This window comes from Plodia interpunctella, chromosome 15 (genome assembly GCF_027563975.2).
Source record: "Plodia interpunctella isolate USDA-ARS_2022_Savannah chromosome 15, ilPloInte3.2, whole genome shotgun sequence".
NCBI lineage: Eukaryota > Metazoa > Arthropoda > Insecta > Lepidoptera > Pyralidae > Plodia > Plodia interpunctella.
The window spans coordinates 8,808,882-8,828,928 of NC_071308.1; the positions used below are offsets into that span (position 1 = coordinate 8,808,882).

General features: G+C 34.3%; 1 protein-coding gene across 2 annotated transcripts; it reads left to right on the forward strand.

Moving 5' to 3' along the window:
• Window positions 1–1,653: 1,653 nt before the first annotated feature.
• LOC128675961 (clavesin-1-like) lies at window positions 1,654–18,631 on the forward strand. Of its 2 annotated transcripts, none has more exons than XM_053755817.2 (7): window positions 1,654–1,973; window positions 9,722–9,869; window positions 12,989–13,083; window positions 14,466–14,610; window positions 15,488–15,681; window positions 16,311–16,462; window positions 17,133–18,631. In XM_053755817.2, exons 2-7 carry the CDS (start codon window positions 9,725–9,727, stop codon window positions 17,275–17,277), a joined length of 876 nt encoding a protein of 291 aa, XP_053611792.1. In that variant the 5' UTR covers window positions 1,654–1,973; window positions 9,722–9,724; the 3' UTR covers window positions 17,278–18,631. The 2 variants fall into 2 exon arrangements, with proteins under 2 accessions (XP_053611792.1, XP_053611791.1); XM_053755816.2 differs by lacking the exon at window positions 1,654–1,973 and adding an exon at window positions 6,248–6,389.
• The last annotated feature ends 1,416 nt before the right edge of the window (window positions 18,632–20,047 follow it).

Sequence of the window (20,047 nt, forward strand, 5' to 3'; positions counted from 1 at the left end):
CATAACATCTTCTACTTATCTGTTCTTGTTTTGTACTCAACTAATTACTAGTACCTATGTTGTCAACTTAATGTATAAGGCTGTGTTATCAACAGTATAGTAATACTTATATGTTTTTTTGTTAAGTTTTCGGCAGTGTTTTGTCTAACATGTTATTTTTATTGCAGAATGTTTCTTTTAATCACTGTTTGTGCCAAAATAAGTAGAATATAAATAAGACGGATCGAAGTTGAACTTTGATCGTTCCACTATTTTTTTGCCGTTTCGGTATCGTGAGAGTACAATAAACAGCACATTAAGTTACCCTGCATAAACCTCTATGGCGCGGTAATAGCGGCGAGTTTGCAATAAATTTGGGTAGGTTGATTTGGTGTACTTAATACATTTCTTAGATCAAAACTGATCCGTAGACCAACGTTGCCATAGACAAAACTACAAGAAACTAAAAACTTTAACGACAAAAATGCGAACCAACACAAGTTGTTAGCAAGATTGGGAGCCAGATGGCAGACAGACGGACAGGCCGGACCAGTATGACGGGTTTTTTGTAATCGAACAATCCGCGATTATGGCAGTTCATACTTCATTCTCTCACACGTGAAATTTAATGTTCTGTTCGTCAATTGATTTTGTCGCTAATGTGGCGTTTGTTTTCTAGAGTGTAAGTTTTAAATTTGCATTTAAATTAAAAAAAAAAACGTATATTAGATTTGTAATTTTATTTTATCAGATTACGGTAACAAGTTAAGAATGATTGATTGTTACCTTATTGATACTTACATTATATATTCTACACATTGCCCTTGGTATCTATACCTAGATATCTACAATAATTTAGTAGCTATGTACTAGATCCATGCCTACTACCACTGAAGTTACGGGAAAGCAAAACCTAATATACTTCCAGATATTAACGAAAATATTAAACAGACGATAAAATTACTACAATTATTGAAAGACAGTCGAATAGTTTGCTCTATAATTCTATATCATCGCTAAAATTGCTATGTATGAGGCATGAATCACAACTCCGCCTCAAATTGTGAGAAGCTCATCAGGAACCTGTTTGATTAAAGCTTGGTTTAAATTAGAATCATGTTCAAGCGATAAGCGGAAGCTTCTTTCAAAGAACATTTATTTTTACTATTTGTTTATCTTATATTACTTAATAACACATATATATATTAACGGTACTTAGCTGAAATATCAGCAACATTGAATAAAAAAGGTTCATGCTAAGTCCCGTTAAGGTTATACAGAGGTAGTTGTATCCAAAGCGTGAAAGTTAAAAATCATTATCAGAGGGCTATAAAAGCGCAGTTTATTAATACTGTTTCCATCAATAATTACTTTATTTACAATCTGGGCACAAAGTTCTTGTTGAACTAAATTAAACTGAACTAAATTTAAATGTCAATAAATAAAAAAAACATGCTCACAGACACAATGATGCTGGGATGTAATTCATACGTCTGCTTTACCTTGTTCTGTTTTATGAGATTAGCGAAATAAGGTTAATCTTTTCAGTCATACTCACTAACTACTTTTCGACTTCCCGCTGGGACTGATAAATGTATTAGTAAATTTAACGCTTACGCTTATAAGATGGACAATACTCTCGAGTCGTCGACCGTAGTCTAACTATACTACAATGCATTACATTCCGGGACCACTCGGCCGGCGCGCGCGCACGCTTGCAATCAAACTATTTAGCTCATCGATTAAAATGGATCTAAAAAAATTATGAAATATTTTGTGATTATTAATATATTTTTTATAATCTACATTGAGAACTTTCTTGCTAAATATGTAAAGTGATTAGTGAATTAGCGCAGTGTTTAGTGATAGTGTTCAAGTAGAGGTACCAGGAACGGTGATTTGAAAGGAGATATTGGTTATGGAAGGACATTAAAATAGGACAATTGTGAAAGTGAAGTTATAGAGCGATTTGTGTTCTTTGGATTTATATTAAGGTAAATATAGTTTAATTGCGATGCCTTGCTACTAGACGCGATGGCTAGTCTTAAAAGTCATGTCATATGCCTTTAAAAATATCTGACACCAGTGTTAGCAATTAACATACTCGAAAACAAATAAAGAAGAATTCAATGACAGGAAAGAATAATTTTGTATAAGAAAGAAGACCAAAGAAGAAATTATTTATTATTTCTCATATCTAGAACTCCTAACAATTTTCAAATTACCTAAAAGAAATAAAAAATATGCTACAAACATAATTTTTACATAGTAGTTATATAACTGGTTACAACGACGCACATAAATACAATAATTCTAAACAATGGATAATATTACACTGAAAATTGGATAAGTTCGTATAATTATAAATATATACTTGGTCATAGTTTATCTTTGTAATGGGTACATGAAAGGTTAGTCGTTTATAGATAACCAAAACCGATCAAAACAAGTAGTTCTTTCTGTTTTAAATGCATTTCTAGTATAGAAATCAGTATATATGCAGTGTGCATACAATAAAAATATATAAAAAGGAGTATGGAATACTTAATTCAGAGAACGGTAAATGCATAGTAACGTCTAGGGTAAAATAACGGCTTTTATGCTCTTGGTGTAAAATATGATATTTCCGTTCTTTTCATGTCATTTTCTTGTACGCTTCATCACGCACATTTAATTATTTTTGAACCAGACATAGGAATTTTAAAGCACAAAAGCGGATTTTAATTCAAATTGTTCAGTTATCTATACTATTATTATAAAGAGGTAAGCGTTTGTGAGTTTGTTACTTTGAGGCGGGTAATCTCCGAAACTACCAAACCGATTTCAAAAATTCTTTCATCATTGGGAAGCTACGTTATCCAAGATTGCTATAGGATATTTTATACCAAAATTCCCACAGGCCCCGGGCAACATCTAGTTATTCTATATTTATGGTGTTTACGAATCTTATGCTAAAATTCAAGGAAAACATAGATAAAAATTTCAGTAACCTTAACCACACAACAACAGTATATGCACATTAAAAATTCGTTATAATTTATCCTTATTTTAATACCTAAGGCGGTTATCCAAGAAAATATAACATCAATTTACCTAATTAAAAGTTTGTTCAGCCTAACGAAAACATTTTTTTCCAATGTCGCATAGATAACAATACATGTACTTACGAGTACCTAGCGTTGTTACGAAAAATTATGTGTGTCCTTCTTAAATAGTACAAATAAAGAAGACAATGTCTTACGCAAATAGCCTTAGTAAAAATCTGGTAGTTGAGCACACCATAGTAAAGTGTGTGACGTCATATTTGCATCGTGACAATTTAAAACTCACACTTACGTAAAAACATTAAACTAGTTTACAAAAATGTTGGCCACAAACATTTATAGCCGTTAGAGAGGTCTTGTTACGTTCAAAACGTGCGACAAAAAAAATGATATAGAAAAATTCCAATCTCCGTTAAAGCCACGCAACGTCTACAAATGAGTTGAAGCAAGAAGCGATGAACACTTAAAATGCAATTAGAGGCCCCAGTGTTACTTAATAGACCGTCTTAGAAACTTTGACACTAGTTAAATGATATGCTTAAATGGTAAATGGGTAAATACACAGCTTTCATAGAACTGTGCGTCCCCAAAGAGGTGATATACTCGTAAAAACCTCCAGAGTTGAGTCATGGACAAGACATTACAAACTTTAGGAAGTAAATTTGAGTTTTTTTTCCTATTAATTGAAATGTCCCTTTTTTCATAGCAGCGCCCGACAGGTCCTTAATTTATTCTTATTTTATGCAACAGATTGTTTTTTTTTTGCCCTTTTTAAGATGATTAGGTAGATAAAGAATACTTCTTGTGAATTGATTAATTTGCACTTGATCGGTTTTATTTTTATACGTCATACGGAAATGTTTGTTTTTATCTTTAACTGTTCAATGTTTATGACGGCTCACACGAAGGTGTGTGTGTGTATGTTCGGCACTATAGTTTCTATTTCCGAGCTTGTTTGAACTAAATAACACTTTCACGCTTTATATTTTACTAAATGTTGCCCGGGGTTTCGCTTCCGTGGGAATTTTGGGATAAAATGTAGCCTATAGCAATCTTGGATAATGTACCTTTTTAATGGAGAAAGAATTTTTGAAATCTATTCTGTAGTTTCGGAGATTACCCGCCTCAAACATACAAACTCACAAAGTCACAAACTCACAAACGCTTACCTCTTCATAATAATAAGTATATATTGAGGTGTGAAAAATATTTGAGATTATGCACAAAAAATATAAAGTAGATGTATTAGTTTTTACAAATATTTATAAAGATACAGCCAAATGGATGTTGTGCGTTATTTGTTTTGCGTAAATGTTGTACTCGACGCTAATTTTTTCTGGTAAGATAAGTATTGTACTCCTACTTAACAAATCATACAAATAATCTTAAATATAAAATATGCAAATTTAAAAAATAAAAGTGTTTAAAACATCTGCAGCAGCCACAGTTCGTTAATTTTGCCTACTCGTATTTGCTTTAATATATTTGTTTTACGTGTCCGTCCGTACGTCTGTAGCGACCGGGAAATATTTGTCTATCAACCGGTTCTAGTACCAGAGATTAACACGACTGTATACACCGTAGATATCAATTAGAGTTTTGATAATGTATGTGTGTTTATACATAGAATATCCATCACCTCGCTGCTCGTTTATGCCCATGGCTTTCTACTGCTTCACAATATAATTTATCTAATGCAACTACCAAAATAAGAAACTTTCACACGATACTTTCACTCGACTATGTCACTCCGAACGGTGCATCAAATGGTAGATCTCAATCTTTTATAGTTCGAACATTTATTTTACACCAAAACCTTTGCTCTACCCACGGTCAAAGTATCTAGTACTGAGATCTAGTACATTGCCCGGGGCTTCGCATCCGTGGGAATTTCGATATAAAATATAGTACCTTAATAAGGCTAAAATAATTTTTTAAATCGGTTTGGTAGTTTCGGAGATTACCCGCCTTAAACATACAAACTCACAAACGCTTACCTCTTTATAATAATTTCACTCCCTGAGTGTACCTTTTTTTGTGCACATTTATTTCATTTATTCAGTATGTACATTATGTATCTATGTTGATGTTTACAATATTATAAATAAAGTACATGAACCCGTCGTCTACTGCAGAAACTAAGTAAGATAAAATAATATGATATTATAGATGTTTTTTTTTTCGGCAATAGTGATTATAAATGTATAAATTGTGTGAGTTTCACCGCTGCGCTGTCTGTGATTGTTATATTACTGAGCAAAAAATATATATCTATTTATAATAGTATTTACATAAAAAGTAAATAAAATTATTTTATTCTCATCCACAACTAAGGCCATACCTAATTGTGTAAAGCCTTGGCCGGACATTTGGGTAAAAAGACCGGAACATCCTCATTCATATTCAAACTTTCGCATTTATAATAAATAAATATACTAGGACAAATCACACAGATTGAGCTAGCCCCAAAGTAAGTTCGAGACTTGTGTTATGGGATACTAACTCAACGATACTATATTTTATAACAAGTACATACATAGATAAACATCCAAGACCCGGGTCAATCAGAAAAAGATCATTTTCCATCATGACCCGACTGGGGATCGAACCCGGGACCTCTCGGTTCAGTGGCAAGAACTTTACCAATGCGCCACCGAGGTCGTCAAATATTAGTTGATTTAATAGAAAAATATTTTAATGACCAAGAAGAATTTTTTAATGACCACTTCGATTGGGGTCGCTAGCTAGCTCTTAAACTTGGAGATATTTCCATAGACTTAATAATAAAAACAGTAGTAATTAATTTAATGCATGAGGATATTTGTGATTATTTCGTATTAATTTATAGGCTACTAGCGACCCAACCCCGCTTCGAGTGAGATCTATAAGCCTTCTGTGTGACTGTGTCATAAAAATCCGCAAAAAGAAAGTTTAGAAACAGACAGACGTCGACTTTGTTCTAAACATAGTATTGATATGGTATTGTTTCTATTTTGTCAGAACTGATTATAATAGGTATGATTTATGGAATTATGCACAGAAACAATAGATTTTTTTTCTTCAAACGGAAGATACAAAAATGAATGACAATTTAGTTGTTCGTGTTTTTTGTTAGCCTTATGTTTGTTTCTTATGGAATGTGTTTTTGCTAACACTGGTACCAGAATGTATTCAAGTCGTCTCATGTCGCTCTGATATGACTTACCAGTTATTGTTCCGAGCTTTTACGACTACCTACCGACATCTAGTGGCAAAGTGAACTTAAACTGTCAACCAGTGTGCAGGTTTTCTCACGACGTTTTCCTTCACCGGAAGCAAGTGGCGGTTAATGAAAACTACATTAATACTAGGCAAATGATAAAGCGGGTAAGTTGCAAGCGAACACCGCAGTCCGAAAAAAACCGTTGTTTTTATTTTTTTATATAACTTAGGAATAAAATCAATGTTTAAGTGCAAACAAAACATTATGCGTGCTTGTAAGGCCTTGTGTTTCAACTATTGTAGTGGTATGTATAATAGAAACTTCAAATACTTATCGCATTTTCACGAAATATAATCGTGTGTACATTTTCGACAGACTTCAAAATAGGGGGAGATTTGCTTTCTAACCCATGTCTGTCTCTCATCAAATTATTTTCCCGGTTTCTTCCTCAGCACTAGAGAGTAGGAGCCCAGGGTCCGCTTTTCCACTTTACCATTTTTTCTCCTCCACTTTGTACCGTCTTCGGTAGTTACAAATATAATAAACTATCTTTAGTTTTTAGAATATAGGCACCTATCATCCTTGACGACATCAAGATAACACTGTTTCTCCTTTTGCCAGGATATAAATAATATAAATAAGAATTAATTTAAATATTCTCGGGGGAAATTAATATTAACCTCGCTTCATACAACCGCCATTTAAATAGGTCCAAACGCAATTTGGTAGTGTTACATCATAGATCAACAAAAAGAAAAAAAAAATGTTACACCAAGATTTAATGATAACAATATTATATCCTTTTTTGGAAATAAGTATTCACACCAAAGACCAAGTTAACTAACCAAACTAAATAGACGACGGACGGACCTAGTAGATTTCATGTCTTGGTGTTTGTATACCAAGATAATTTCTTATCTTGGTTACTTATATGTACATTTTATGCAAATGGACATTATGCACTGGATATGTGTAAATGATTTTTTTATTTGATGAATAGGATGTGTTGTATCCCATTTGAAAATACGAAATTACACTGAAACTAGATGTTCAGTGAACAACACGTAACAATTTGATAAACGTATGATAACAGCCGGTGGAAGTGATTCCGACACTGGACTGTGTGGTAACTCGTTAAGCCTGCACCGATCACTTTCAATCCCGGTGGCAACGACTGACTAGCAAAACGATTATTTTCCAAATTGCCCTTTTCATTCTCGTCAAAATAAAATATTTTTATAATTATTAAATTCAAATTATTATTTTTTGTAATAAGACCATATTATAAAGTTAAATAGCTCCTATATATCTATATACCATATGCAATATACATATTATATATGGTAAAGTTCTTGCCACTGAACCGAAAGGTCCCGGGTTCGATCCCCGGTCGGGTCATGATGGAAAATGATTTTTTTCTGATTGGCCCGGGTCTTGAATATTTATCTATATATGTATTTGTTATAAAATATAGTATCGTTGAGTTGTTATCCCATAACACAAGTCTCGAACGTACTTTGGGGCTAGCTCAATCTGTGTGATTTGCCCTAAATGTGTTTAATTATTTTATTTTATTTAATACCCGTATTGTATATATCCTTATATATATACAAAGATATACAATGATATATTGTATATATAAGGCGCCTGTGAAGGCCTACTTTCTGAATAAATGATTTGATTTTGATATACAGTACAGGTATATGGTTGATCTTATTATTGACGAAACACATCGTGAATGTTTGGTTTTTCTCATTTTTATTATTATTTTTTAAAGTGCTTATGAAACTTAGTGAAGTTTTAACGAAGCATGTTGTGGAAATAAACCTGTGAGTATTAAATTTATCATTAAAAATATATAGCTTCATTTATTGGAACTTAAAAGATTTTAATCTTGATTAGATCTTGATAATAATTTCGCCAAAAAAACATGGATAAAATGAATACTTATACTTTTTGCTGAATATTCAATGAATTGGATTCATACATCAACCTTAGAATACATTGTGTTAAACGATTTCAATTAGATATCACGAATCGATCTCACAAGCGTTTTTGTTAATAGCTCTATGAACCACTTTTATGATTGGCTGTCTTCTTCATATTAAAGAACTATGCTCTTGTCGGTGCAGCATTCGCCGCACCTCATCTTCGACTTTACTTTGAAGGTTTCGTCGATACGACACGACGCCTTCTCTTTCAGTTGGTTCGCTTAACACTTGTTACGTCGTCTTGGACCCCTTTCCTTTCACCTTTCCTTCAATAATAGTTTGAAATAAAACATCGTGTAGCCAAATAAACTTTTTCCATACCTATTATATGTTAGTTACTCTTTCACGCAAAATGTACTGGACGGATTGTCATGAAATTTAGTACACCAGTAGAATATGACCTGGAATAACACAAGGTATTTTTATCACGAAATTCCCACGAGAGCGAAGCCCCAGGGCGCAGCTAGTACTTATATAAGTACAGTTGATACTTACGCATGAAAGAAGATCCCAAATAATGTTTCCCAACCGCGAACAATTTACGCACAAACTAGACATTAATCTGCATCCCAGAGGCTGTGGTCCACCTGTGTTTATATTTCTTTGTTAGATTTAATTTACCTTGCACAAGTCAGATGATGTTGGGTAATAAAATTTAACTAAATAAAACTATCTTTGTCGAAGATTTCACCGTTTAAAAGCATAAAATCTCACTCCATGCAGTTATTTCCAAGCATAATATCAAACTTTACGATCAAGAGAAGTGAAAACTAAATTTTTCACCACAGACTCTACTTCCGCAACTATTTATCATTATTATGTACCAATTAAGTAAATTACTTATCAATCAACATTCATTAGCATTTAGTTAATGGGCACAAACACGTTTTTTAGGGTTCCATACCCAAAAGATAACAACGGAACCCTATAAATATTATCCAATTGTCAAACAAAAAGTTTGTATTTGTTAGATTTTTTCGAAGAATTATTACCAACATTAACACATAAATCAAGTAATAATACTTAAGTATTGTATCTAAAAATTTGTTTATGTGTATGTGCAACTCTCGCACTTGGCCAGTTTTTATATACTTATATACTCAGAGATATGTGCCACTTTCATTGGAAAACACTCTTTTGCTTTTACCTAGTGTTGGCTCCACAAGTACGCAGTCGCTTCCAATAGTAATGCTTTTACTGCCTACTTACCGGTAATGTTTGCTTTTAGAGTAAATCTCCATGCCATCGACACGAAATACTGGCTCCTGCTAATGTTTTCGCTTCCTAACACCAGATAATTTTAGAAAAATATTGAATTCAGGGCTATGTAAAAAAAATCAACTTTAAAATTTTGAAGATTCGGTGATGATTTAACAACCGGCCGCGTTACCTATCAGCAGCCACGACTTTGTGTGCCATTAAATCCATACGAATGGATTGAACTTATTTCAGGGCGTAATACACCACACGCAAAGGCCGTAATTGTATCTGTAACAATTTTACAGACAATGCTGAGGTTCCAGGAGATCGCGTTCCAGGCGGAGATGGATCGCCACGACGACCCTGATTCTGAGGAGACGGCGTTGGACCTTTGTAATGAAGACCCTGCTACCAGGAGCAGACATATTGAGGAACTCAGGAACATGATATTTGGTAAGTATTCTATTGAATGTCTTCGTTTGTTTCAGCCTAATGGCTGACACGGCCAACAGGTTGAAACAGAGAGATAGCCGTGAAAATAACTCTGCCACTAGTAGCAGGAATCTTAACCGGCTCCACACTATCGTCGAACAGTTCGGCATACTTTAGTGGATTCAGTATACATTGCTGGTTTTTCATTGCGGTAAATAAAAGCACTCATAGTAACTACGCAATGTTTAATGTGTGAATTCGGCCAGTGTGGAGCTGGCATAGTGAAATCTTTTAAGATATGAGGAATGTCTTGAAGTACTAGGACGGCAGAAGTAATGAGGTGATGGATCGCCGCGACGACAAGGTTTACTTCAACTTGGAACAAATTGGAAAATATCGAAATTCGTACCGTAGTGTTTGAATAGCTTCATACACTTTAAATTCTTGAGTAACGTTTCACAGTCTCTTTTTTATTTGATCGTCACTGTTGACACGATTACACCAACTGTTTGCTTTGCACTGGACTAATATTTTTAGTTTTCAAATTCTTTAGTAATATTTGGATATCTAAGTGCAACTTTAGAAGACATACTTATGTCTTTAGTTTCGAGAAACTCGACGCTTCGAAAATCGATCTATACTCAAGAGTAAATTATGAAATGAAATTGATGTGATAAAATTTTTGTTCTCAATAGAGTACCTATAATTTGAATATTTTTGACATCGCTTGTGCGCCCATATGATTAATTTTATTGATTTTGACATATGGAAAAAGTATTTGATGGCAACTGCCCTATTATTATGCATCAAACGTATTATGTTAATCTTTATAAAAAAGCATTAACCAGACAGACAGAAAACAAAACCTTACTTATATTATTTTATAAACTTTTAATGACACAATTTTATCTTGGCATCAAACCACTGATAGTTAAAGTGCAACGTCCAAAGTGTCCATAAAAAAATCATATCTGAAGCAAGCATAAATTTTATCAGCGCCGTGCATTCGCAATTCGCCTTGGTTTTGGCTATTAGTGGTCACAAAGACTCACACAATGACATACCCGCATATTAGTCCGTCTATTTACCTACATTATTTATCGATCCACCTACGTGGTGTTGACATACGTGTGTGGCTAGGACATCGGACTGTAAACATATATTTAAACAAAGAGACAAGACACACAATCATTACGTACCCAACATCTAGATATCCCATTCATACAGATATGTTTATTGGCAACTACGGTATAAACCGTTTATCGAAACACATAGGTACAAAAACGAATATATAATTGTTGGAATTTGTCGAAAAGACATGAAATGTAATGTTGAAATTGGTAATGAGTTATGTTGTAAGATAGGAAATTCACAATTACAAGAAATTTAATTGATGACTTAAAGCCTGAAGCTCTAGGTTTTTTTCTCTATTCTTATCTATATCTTTTTACCTCGAAATTAAGGCCTTGGAATTTGGTATAGTAACCATAACCATGCAAAAATTTTCGCAACTGCACAGCAATTTTCAAAATTACCCACATTATTTCCACTGCGTTTGACGACGACCATCCGGCGCGCGCGCACGCAATCCGTTTTGCGTATCTCCACCATTAATTTCCAACTGCTTTTTAAATAAAATGCAATTGAAGACCTATCAATTAATTATGACAATAAAAAATATAGTAAAAAAGCTGCCAAGTGCGAGTCGGACTCGCCCATGAAGGGTTCCGTAACATAACATAAAAGTTCTTGTTGATCGCGTATATTTTAGGAAGTTACAGGGGAGGGGGGCACACTTACACCACTTTGGAAGTGTCTATCGTGCTAACTGTTTAGTTTAGAAAAAATATATATTAGAAACCTCAATATCATTTTTGAAGACCTATCCATAGACACCACACACGTATGGGTTTGATTAAAAAAATATTGAGTTTCAGTTCTAATTATGGGGACCCCCAACATTTTTTGTTTTTTTCTTTGCTATTTTCTTCATCTACTTACCATGTTTCGATAGTATAGTTCTTATAATTTCGAAAAAAGTAGCTGTGTCATACGGACAGACGGACGGACAGGCAGACAGACATGAGGGTTCCGTTTTTGTCAATTAGCTACGGAAACCTAAAAATGATGTGACAAAAAAATTAAACTTTATTTATAATTTGTTTTCTGTAACTTATAGTTGGATGTAACATTTTTACAATTTTTGAACTTATTTTATGGAACCAAAAATTCATGTGACTTCATCCGTTAATAGGCGACGTCTACCGCCTCGGAGGACCTTCAGTGTACATATGCATCAAACTTGTTAAAACAGATTGCGATTAAGGAAAACCTTTATTACAAAACTACTTTTAATTGTCAACATAAAATAAAATAAAAATCATTATATAAATAAAATAGAGACAATATAAATTTAGTCGGTTCCATCAACAGGACAACAGCTGTCTTCTGTCCTGTAGCAACGATTGCTCGGCAAGGTCAATGACCAGTAAACAATCGTGGCAAATGGCCACTTAAACGGCGGCAGGTAAACTGCCAAGACTGTCTGACTTTTAAAAACAAAAATAGGTTTTTTTATCTCTTTATAGATTTCAGTTACTTCTAACGTCTCGGGTCTCTACATATACCCTCGTTATCATCATCATGTTATAGCTAACACTGGTGAGTGTGTTATAGCTAACACTGGTGTCAGATTTTATTCAAGCCGCCTAAAGGCATCTGACATGACTTTTACGACTACTTATCTCCATCTAGTGGCAGATAATCGCATACACACTAGGGAACTAAACTGTCAACCAGTGTATGTATAGGTTTCCTCACGTCTATGAAAACTACTATATATCAGTCAGATTGACAGTTATACACACACATATGGCTGAGTAGGATACGAACCTGAGACCTTTCAATCCACAGGCGGGAGTCTTAACTATTACACCAGCACCGCTTCACCCTCGTTATAATCTGTGACTTTCATTTCTCGGTGAACAATGTACTTACTATTTTTTCTCTATAGCATTTCACTCTATGCTCTAGCTTAAAATCTTTTGTTTTCTTATGTAAAATAAAATTTTAGTTTTATTTTACATAAGAAAACAAAAAAATAGCATAAAATGTGAAAGAAATATTTAATTATTCCACAGAAAGAGGAGAATGCAACCCGCCCAGGACTGACGACGCTTTCCTGCTCCGCTTCCTGAGGGCGAGGCGCTCCGTGCCGGCCAGGGCGCACAGACTGGTTGGTACACTGACCATACAATCCACACTAATTTTATAAATAACACACACATGTTACGCCGATTTTTGTGAAATTTGAACCAGGTATAGTCAATGACCGCGGCGTAGCTGCGAGCAATAGCTCCTACATACCATGCACAAGAATCTTTTACCATAGATATCTATTAATATTAAATGAAAAAATTGTTTAATCACCGATTTCAAAAACTACCAATTATTTATAGAAAATTACTTTCTATTGTATCACATATTTAATTAGCAAAGATTTAATTGATAACACAAACCTTTCCTTAGCTTTCCTTTATGTTGATGCATTCCAGATTTACGAGCAATCAGCGACAATAGACGTCATTTATTTTATAGCTGCAATAATTTTATAGATGTCACAGTCTTTCACCTGTTGAATGAAACATATGAATGAAACTCCAACAAAAACATTACAACAAAACATTTTCACACCTCGACACGTAATTCAGAATAATACGGGGCTATCAACGAAGTGTTAAATTGTAATTTTATTGTTTTTACAAAGTAATAATCGTTAAAATTCATGACGTGTTTTCAACCGCCTTTTTATTTTACCACATTTAATAAAAGAACTGAAATAAAATCTTTTATTTCATTACATGCAAATTACGTTTTTTGGATTCACGGGTTAATGTTTATCGCACTCTTAATTTAAATTGTATTGATAGGTTGCGCTTGCGCGGCAAGAATAACAGCAGGCCTACCATCAACTTTTACAGAACGATTCCAATGAAACTCAATTCAATTTAGGCACCTAAAATGAATCGCATTCATGCTAAAAATTAAGTCGATTGTACGAATTTGCGATGCAGTTCAGTTTAGGTCGTAAAGTGGATCGCGATAAGAGATGATGGTAAGCCCCCAGATACCTAGGGTGACATATAACTGCGCGCCTAGCGCCCGCCATCACATTTTTACAAATTTATTTTGTTTATTAGCGAAAACTAAAAAATCCTCTTTCTAAATTATTTTACACTAAATAAAGGAATTTATTGCGAAGTATTATAGTTTTCCATTACACATGGTAGTCACAGTCTACGAACTATTAAAACTATTAAGATTTTGGTGGCCACCGTTTTCAGTTTATTTATTATAATAATATATAGTAATTAAGTAATTGTATGTGATTGTGTACATTGATAAAAGAAATAAGTGTTTTCTTAATTGTTAAGAGCTTATTCATCAAATTCATTGTTTGCTTTTTGAATGACAGAAGGAGGGGAGTTATAACTTTAACGTTTCTGTATATCTGTATGTCTGTCCGTGGCATGACCATTGCAGTAAAACGGCTGAACCGATTTCGAAATCGGTTTAGCCATGTTATGAAAATGATAAATTTTCTTCATATTCTTCCAGTTAGTAAGGTACTGCAACTTCCGTGAACAGAACCCTCACCTGTGGCGGGATGTGGACTGGTTCGGGCTGAGGAGACTGGGCGATGTGTTCGAAGGTGTCCTCTATGACAGACCTGATGTCGGGAGACTCATCATTTGTAGATTAGGTACACCATTATTTGTATTGTAGTGTTAGCTACTACTCTGAAGTGGTGGTGGTGTAAAGGTTAAAACGCCTGTCTGTGCACCGAAAGGTCTCAGGTTAGAATCCTACTCGTGCTACATGAATTTGTATCTGACTCATGTGTAGTTTACATCGACCACCACTTGCTTCCGGTGAAGGAAAACATCGTGAGGAAACCTGCGCGCTGGTTGATTATCAACTTATGAAATGGAGAAGGCAATAGCCACTCCATTATAGTGCCAAGAAAGTCGTTATGTGTGTTTCATTCCACATAGTGACCACGACCCACAGCCATGAGGAAATACGACTATAGAGTAAGCTACTTAACTAGCTTAAGTAGATGTAAGAGTTATATCTAGCTTTTACCCGCGGCTTCGACCGCGTGAATTTCCCACGGGGAATGTACTTTTCCCCATATGCAAAAACCTGCCTTTATTCAACAGTCATGAGCAGTCGCGACTCTCATGGCTCATTTGTCTGTCAAAGAAATTACCGAAATGATATAGTATGACGATTTCCGAGGCGTAAAGATCGCCATGCACGCTGTCCGCTATTTGGAAGTCCTGAATTCGATACCCAGCGTAGGCAAATATCTGTTTCTGTTTTTGTGTCTATCGGGTCTACGTTACAAGTTTCATGCTTATTGTGGACCGTTGAGTGTTGTTCATTTATTAATTACTAGCAGCCCATCCCTGTTTGGTGATTAAAATAAATTATACACCTAATACTTCTTCAGGAGATCTATTATCTATTGGTGAAAACCATAAAATGTTTTCCGGTAGTTTTTGAGTTTATCGCGTTCATACAAACAGACGCGACACGCGGGCTTCATTTTAACATGTAAGGATGACGATTTCCAGGCCAATGGGACCCAGACCTGTATCCAGTGGACGAGCTCATTCGCGGTTGCCTGCTGCTCCTGGAGATCGGCATCATGCAGCCCAAGCTGCAGGTGCTGGGCGGCACCGCACTGATCGACTGCCAGGGTCTCACCATGAGACACATCCGGCATATCACGCCTTCCTCAGCTCTGCACGCCATGAACGTTATGGGCGTAAGTATTTTGTTAATCACATTTGAACACTACTGAAACAAATAGAATTATGGAATGTACAAAATATAACTTTAACAAAGTATTTAAGTATCAGTACTATCAACCTCTTTTTCTCTCAATCTCGTACATCTTCCCGGTTTCTTCCTCAGCCATTGATCGCCAGAGACCTGAGTCCGCTTTACTACTTTTTTGGCATCCTTAGTGACGGCGTGGTATTATTTTTCCACTCGTCCCTAGTCTTAGCCCGTTGTCAGACCATTGAAACAGATATCATCCCTGACGACAGCGAGCCAGCATTTCACTTGAACACAACTACCTATATTGACTACATGTTCTGCAATATCATTCTAATATTTAGATGAATCGAGATGTTTGATCGCGGCCGATGGAGATCGAGAGGATACGAAAGATTAGAATTTTACATCCGAAGGACAAACGTATCCTTCTAAAAAAATCTTATTATCCATATCTCGTCTATGGATTTCATCTCGTATCTGTCTAGTAAATTGTTAAAATATCTGAAATGGTGGTCGAGGCACCCTACCTTAGAAATAGTTTAATATTTGTATTTATTAGAAATCAAATCTTTAACTGGATGTACTTAAAACTCATAGTCATTGCATATCCAGTACGGATTCCCGCTGCACCAACGCGGGATCCACGTGATCAACTGCTCCAGGATCTTCGAGACTGTGTTCCACTTCTTCAAGAGGCTGGCTCCATCAGAAGACTTGTGGAAGAGAGTCTTCTTCCACGGTTATGATCTCAGCTCTCTACATAGGTAAGTTTTATTTTTGTTAACGTGACTTTGCTATTTTCATCTCACGATCGAGTCGATTTGTACACCGTAATTGGTTCGCTGCGTAGCGAATATAATCGAATATATAGTGAGATAGACATGGATGACTGAATATTGTCTTAGTTTAAAGTTTAGCATAGTTAGGAGAAGTACGTTGTATGTAGATTATACAAACAACAGACAGATACTAGATAATGAATAAATTGTAGGATTTATATTGCCTACAATTTATGAATATCTAGTTAAATCTATTCAGGAATATTTACCGTTTTCTCATATTCCTCCCTAATATGATGATTATGATGTCACATTTACATAGAATAGGTAATATTTTTATCCTTGCATCTAACTACACAAGCCACCTCAAATATATGCACGCACAAATAAAAATGTATACTAATCAAAATTACTTTTCCAGAATTACCTCCTTCATATTTAAATTAAAGATTGTAGTTAGCATTTAGTATAATGTAGTATTCTTAATTGTACTGTGATATAATACTAGTTATATTTGAATTGAAGTATGTATTTATTTAAAGTATATTACACTCAAAATTACATTACGTGATGCAATGCGTACAACAATGTTAAGCACTATCTGCCAGTGTACGTATGTTTGATTTCCATTTTTATATTTTTATTTTATTTTCAGGTACATATCTCCCGACTGCCTTCCAAAGCGGTACGGTGGTTACCGCAATGAGGTCACCCTGGAGCTGTGGTTGACCAAGATTAAACAATACAAGAATAAGAGCTTCGATAGTGATATGAGGACTTTAGGCTACTATGTTGATTAGTGTATTTTTATTTAGTTTAGATTTATGAACGTATTAGGAGTTAATGAAGTCGAGAAATTCTTCACAATCGGGTGTGAGGGTGATGTTATTTATGGTTCAGAAGCTCTAAACCAGCTTAAACAGAAGTACATATATATGCTTCTTCTTTTCGAGTGGAAATAGCAAACAAATTATATAAATTTAGATCAGTAGGTACGTAGGCACAATTGCTGTGCCTGTGCCTTTTCATTGGCCTCATTCAGGTCCTCTATGGAGCAGATAAAGGACAGTCTGGGCAAAACAGCAAATAAATATATTATATGTATTTACGTACTTACTTTATATAATGTATTAGCTGTATTAATTGTACATAATGAAGAACTTAGAAAAAGTCTTCACCAATGATTAGGAGAACAGAAACACTAACCGCTCTAGTCAGATCTTGCTTGACTATGGCAATACTCGTATGACATGGTCTATGATATATAACACGAAAATAAACGTGCCTGAAATACAACATCATCTTTACGTATAAATGACAATAATAATAAATAAGTATATAGGGATAAATCACACAGATTGAATTAGCCCTAAAGTAAGTTATCGGATACTAAATCAAAGATACTATATTCTATATCATATACACATATAGATAAACATCCAAGACTCAGGTCAATTTTGAAAAAGATTGTTTTCAATCTTGACCCGACCCGGGATCCCGTCATCTATATACATAAGGTAGTCCTTAATAAAGAAGTTTGAGAATGATATTTTTTGATAACGAAAAAAATATATTTTATTCTATGATAAGAAAACATTTTGTAATGTTAATTTTACTTTGTAACTGCCTTACTAATCTAAATTGTAAAGATGGAAATTCCATGTGATATTTAATGTGTAAGTAGTATATGTTGATAAAATTTACTATAACCTGTTGATAGGTTTGTTGTCAAAATATTTAAAATTTGTGGACGTATTTTTGTAACAATTTATCTGCAGTGCTTATGCATAATAACATTTGACTAACGCATTGTGTTGTGATCATGGGTTTAGTAAGTACTTCGTCGGAGTACCTACTAATTCCTGTGATGTGATAAGTATAAAAACGTACTTTTTGATATGAATCAACTAATTTTAAAAAGTTTAGAAGAAAAGATATTTCTCCACTGATACCTAAATACTTTGTTAAAGTTATATTTTTGTACATTCCATAATTCTATTTATTTCACTATGATAGAGAATAATATTAGAGACATACAAATTAAAGCCGAATTTCTTTTATAAAATACCTACAATAATGCCTTTCTACAAAGTATTAGATTTAATATTAACTGTATCTTGAGAAAATGTTCTATAATAGACTACGCTGACTTTAGTGCTTTTTTTTCTCCTTTATTTTATCGACCTGTACATTTAACCCAACCAAAACTATTTTCAAGCCATATTTTCTCATCACATTCACCATACATTTTGTAATGTTAATTTTACTTTGTAACTGCCTTACTAATCTAAATTGTAAAGATGGAAATTCCATGTGATATTTAATGTGTAAGTAGTATATGTTGATAAAATTTACTATAACCTGTTGATAGGTTTGTTGTCAAAATATTTAAAATTTGTGGACGTATTTTTGTAACAATTTATCTGCAGTGCTTATGCATAATAACATTTGACTAACGCATTGTGTTGTGATCATGGGTTTAGTAAGTACTTCGTCGGAGTACCTACTAATTCCTGTGATGTGATAAGTATAAAAACGTACTTTTTGATATGAATCAACTAATTTTAAAAAGTTTAGAAGAAAAGATATTTCTCCACTGATACCTAAATACTTTGTTAAAGTTATATTTTTGTACATTCCATAATTCTATTTATTTCACTATGATAGAGAATAATATTAGAGACATACAAATTAAAGCCGAATTTCTTTTATAAAATACCTACAATAATGCCTTTCTACAAAGTATTAGATTTAATATTAACTGTATCTTGAGAAAATGTTCTATAATAGACTACGCTGACTTTAGTGCTTTTTTTTCTCCTTTATTTTATCGACCTGTACATTTAACCCAACCAAAACTATTTTCAAGCCATATTTTCTCATCACATTCACCATTGCCATATCCCTCAATCCTTTCACTAGACTCTGATCTCTGTATACATATTTTCGCAGACCTGCTATCCATTCTTCGAAAGCGATCTCAATTTCGCAATGTCCTCCATATGCTTTAGGCAAATGCGATGGATCAATATGTTTATGAAGAGATGTCATGTCATGGCCGTGAAAATGGATGAATTTGTAGCTTCCTGACGGTATGAAAGATTTACTTAGGTATAATATACTACGCAGGATCCAGTTATAGTTGACGAAGTGTACGCCGTGCATCTGAAGAGGCAAGTACATCTGCAATCAAAACACCGACATCATTCTTCCTTACAATATTCTCGTGGCCGAGGGTCGTGCTCGTTAAGTTGAATGAAAACACACAAAGATACTTTTTTGACAATATTAATGGATTGGTATACCTTTACCTTCTCCATTTCAGATACTAGATGATACGTTATTAACTAGAGTGCAGGATTCCTCATTGTTTTCCTTCACTGCTGTAAAAAAATGAATCAGGAAATTTAAACTTGTGTTTTTCGAGAAGATGGCACAATCGGTTCCAAACTGGATATATTAGGTGATGGTGCCTTATGCTTAGCAAATAAAAAAGCTTTTTCAACATGATAAGTGTGCGTACCCCAAACAAGCTAATCAGATGGTGCGCGATCATTGGCGTGAAGTATC